Source organism: Pterocles gutturalis, unplaced genomic scaffold, assembly GCF_000699245.1.
Source record: "Pterocles gutturalis isolate BGI_N339 unplaced genomic scaffold, ASM69924v1 scaffold38745, whole genome shotgun sequence".
In the NCBI taxonomy this organism is placed as follows: Eukaryota; Metazoa; Chordata; class Aves; order Pterocliformes; family Pteroclidae; genus Pterocles; species Pterocles gutturalis.
The window spans coordinates 1-3982 of record NW_010142152.1 but is presented as its reverse complement, the minus strand read 5'-3'; the positions used below and the strand labels follow the sequence as shown (position 1 = coordinate 3982).

At 43.5% G+C, this 3982-nt stretch overlaps 1 protein-coding gene across 1 annotated transcript; it reads right to left on the bottom strand.

Annotated features, from left to right (window-relative positions):
- Positions 1-301: 301 nt before the first annotated feature.
- Positions 302-3932, bottom strand: EEF1A1 (eukaryotic translation elongation factor 1 alpha 1). The gene is made up of 7 exons (XM_010084277.1): positions 3734-3932; positions 2682-2861; positions 2271-2567; positions 1862-2012; positions 1429-1685; positions 992-1226; positions 302-704 (listed from the first exon to the last, which is right to left on the bottom strand). The coding sequence occupies exons 1-7, from the start codon at positions 3875-3877 to the stop codon at positions 580-582; spliced, it is 1389 nt and encodes a 462-aa protein (XP_010082579.1). The 5' UTR covers positions 3878-3932; the 3' UTR covers positions 302-579.
- Between the last annotated feature and the right edge of the window lie 50 nt (positions 3933-3982).

Sequence of the window (3982 nt, the reverse complement as noted above, 5' to 3'; positions counted from 1 at the left end):
TTCTTGTTTTACTCAATGCATCACTGAATGCACCAAAAATACCATAACCGTTACCCGGTATTTGTACTACCCCATCTAGAAACTCTCTTTAAAGAAGGAAGCACCACAGAAGTAGTATTTGTTAAGGCTTAGATCAGTTAAAACTTAACTCGCAGCAGAATTGTGCTCTGCTCTTCAGAAACAATGAATTTGAATATTTGCTTTGCAGCTTCTGAACATAGTTCAGTAACATCCGTCCTTTCTGATCCCACCAGGACTGTATACAGGTTCTATTGACATTACCCAAAGAACACAGAAGACGTAGCATTCAACTTTTGTTTTAATGGTCTCAAATTGTGTGACAGATTTTTGGTCAAGTTTCCATTTTAAAAAATTTATCGATTTTAAAGACTAATAACTTAAACTGCCACGAAACAAATGGTCCACAAACATTCCTTTCCTTCTGAAGCTTTTACGATGCATTGTAATCATTAACCAGTCTTTTACTATTAAACTTAAATGGCCAATTGAGACAAACAGTTCTGAGACCGTTCTTCCACCACTGATTGAGACTGAGGTGGCAGCTGATGGACAGAATTTTCATTTAGCCTTCTGGGCCTTCTGGGCAGACTTTGTGACCTTGCCGGCTCCACCAGCCTTCTTGTCAACTGCCTTGATGACACCAACAGCGACTGTCTGTCTCATGTCGCGCACAGCAAAGCGACCTGAAAACAGAAACAAGTTTCATGACCCACAGTGTTATCTGCACAGCGGCAACACACACTTGGGTCAGGCAGGCAAACACCGCTCCGGGACAGTGAACTGCACCAGGCTAGGGCTGAGGCACGTAATTATCTAGAGAGCACACCAGCACTGCTGAAGTCTTCATCCCACTGAAGTCACAGCTTTATGAAAAACTAGCATTTTACAGAACACACTATATCCTGATACTCAAAATCGAGGAGCATCTTCCCCAGGGATCAGTATTAGTATGTTTTAAGAGATGCCTTACCGAGAGGAGGATAATCGGAGAAGCTCTCAACACACATGGGTTTGCCAGGGATCATATCAACAATAGCAGCATCTCCGGATTTCAGGAATTTCGGGCCATCCTCCAGCTTCTTGCCAGAACGACGATCGATCTTCTCTTTGAGCTCAGCAAATTTGCATGCAATGTGAGCAGTGTGGCAATCCAGCACAGGGGCATACCCAGCACTAATTTGGCCAGGGTGGTTCAGGATAATAACCTATAAAACCGAGAAAGTTAACATCGGGATAATTTTGAATACTTATGTGACTTACAAAGCCAAAGCGTTAATGTGTTTTGCTTCAGAGGAAACACATCCCAGAACACAAGTGTATGTTGCTTTATAGCTTAGCCTACTAGTAAGAACGAACACGAGTCCCAAAGCTACACTTCAAACATCTTCCAACAGCTGAAAAAATTACCTGTGCAGTGAAGCCAGCAGCTTCCATCGGAGGATCGTTCTTGCTGTCACCAGCAACATTGCCACGGCGAACATCTTTCACAGACACGTTCTTAACGTTGAAGCCAACGTTATCACCAGGCAGAGCTTCGCTCAGGGCTTCATGGTGCATCTCAACAGATTTTACTTCAGTTGTAACGTTGACAGGGGCAAATGTAACCACCATACCTGGCTTCAGAACACCAGTTTCCACACGGCCAACGGGTACAGTACCAATGCCTGTGAATGAGAAGGAACATTAGTAATTCAGCTCAGCATATGCCCTTACAGGAAAAAATGCTTGAGACAAGTGTTCTGTATTTTCCACGTGAAAAAAACCAGCTCTCAGGCAAAAAACTGCATTTCTGTCTGATACAGTAGCTGTTGCTGGCAAGCGCATGAGAGAGAACACATACCGCCAATTTTGTAGACATCTTGAAGAGGCAGACGCAGAGGTTTGTCAGTTGGACGAGTCGGTGGCAGGATACAGTCCAAAGCTTCAAGGAGGGTGGTTCCACTGGCATTGCCATCCTTGCGGGTAACCTTCCACCCCTTGAACCAGGGCATCTGTAACAAAACCAAACCCAGGCGTAGGCCATGTGCCAATTTTACCGGCACAAGACCAGGGAAGACCAAGGAACCTATCTTACCATTATGTCTCTATACTATTGCAGAGTAATGATTTTATCAAGTGCTGGGATTAGATTTTGCACCTCAGCACTTGCAAACATAGCTATTAAAAAAAGTATGCATTTTACTATTGTGTAATTTATCTCAATAACACTCCTAGTTTCACTTCTCAATATAAACGAACATCAAACCTACGTTAGAGCTCGGCTCCAACATATTGTCTCCGTTCCAACCAGAAATTGGCACAAAAGCAACAGTGTCTGGATTGTAGCCAATTTTCTTGATGTAAGTGCTGACTTCTTTGACAATCTCTTCATATCTCTTCTGGCTGTAAGGTGGCTCCGTGGAATCCATCTTGTTGACACCAACAATCAGCTGTTTTACACCCAGGGTGTAGGCCAGAAGGGCATGCTCACGGGTCTGCCCATTCTTGGAAATCCCAGCCTCAAACTCACCAACACCAGCAGCAACAATCAGGACAGCACAATCAGCCTTTGGAAAGAAAGAAAAAACCCCCTCATTACAATGCTTGCACATGCATCAAGTTATTAGGGGAAACCCCCCCTGCAAACAAAAGTCCTGAAATCCCGAGTTCTATTTACATACCTGAGAAGTTCCAGTAATCATATTCTTAATGAAGTCTCTGTGTCCGGGAGCATCAATGATGGTAACGTAGTATTTGCTTGTTTCAAACTTCCACAGGGAAATATCAATAGTAATACCACGCTCACGTTCAGCTTTCAGCTTGTCCAAGACCCAGGCGTATTTGAAGGAACCTTTGCCCATCTATAGATTAAAAAAAAGTTTGGTTTTGTTACTTTTTTTAAAAAGAATTATATTGTTGTATTTATTTCAGAAAGACCACACGCTGGCTAAAGAGCAAAGTAGCTCAATACTGAAAAATGTTGTTGCTTGTTTTAGAAGCAACAAGATACGCTTGGCACTACTAGTTAGACATGCCAACTGTTCTCTGTTATTTAACCTGTTGACAGTTTAGCCCTCTTAACAGCTTGTTAATTCCACTAACATCTTGTATGATAGATCTCTTGAGCCTCAGCCCTACTATCAAGTGTCCTCTACAAATTTAAGTTCCCTTACTAATGCAATCCATGCAATGATCAACAGTTTAACTGCCACTCAGCCCAACATTTGCTACATTCCGTTCTGCGATGTGCTTATTAAGACTTACGCTGTTATTGCACAGGAAAAAAAAAAAGTACGATCAAGAGACTTTCTGCAGGTTGAAACACCAAAATCCATGCCTTTCTAATTTTCAGAAGTAAAACTTATCAGATTTTTATCCTGAACTACATGCATGCAAAGACTGAAGCTGAGAACCCCACTTATAGGATGATTCCAGACATAACTGAACAGATGTAGCTTTAGACCATCTTTCTTTGCCTCATTGTACACTCCAGAATTTGAGCTTCATCAACAAACATGATGGCAGATTCAACAGTTTAGCCCTTGGTCAGCTACAGAGAGAACTGCAGCCCAACTGCCGCCCCGTGGCCACAGGACACTTGCGCACTTGTTCAGCTGCTGGGACAGTTGTAACCCAGCTGCCTCCCTGTGGCCACTGAACAGTTTGCAACTTCGTTTTGCAACTAAACCTTTGTTCATCCCGAAATTCTGCTGGATGTCAGCGGCCCACGCACCTCAGCAGCTTCTTTCTCGAACTTCTCGATGGTCCTCTTGTCAATACCCCCACATTTGTAGATTAGGTGGCCGGTGGTGGTGGACTTGCCGGAATCGACGTGTCCGATGACGACGATGTTGATGTGGGTCTTCTCCTTTCCCATTCTGGATGCTCGTTCTTTCTTTCAGCAGAAGAGAAACGACACCTGAAAGTTTCCAAAAAAAATACTGGTTACGCCTCGAGCGCGAAGCCCCCTCCAGGTCCACTG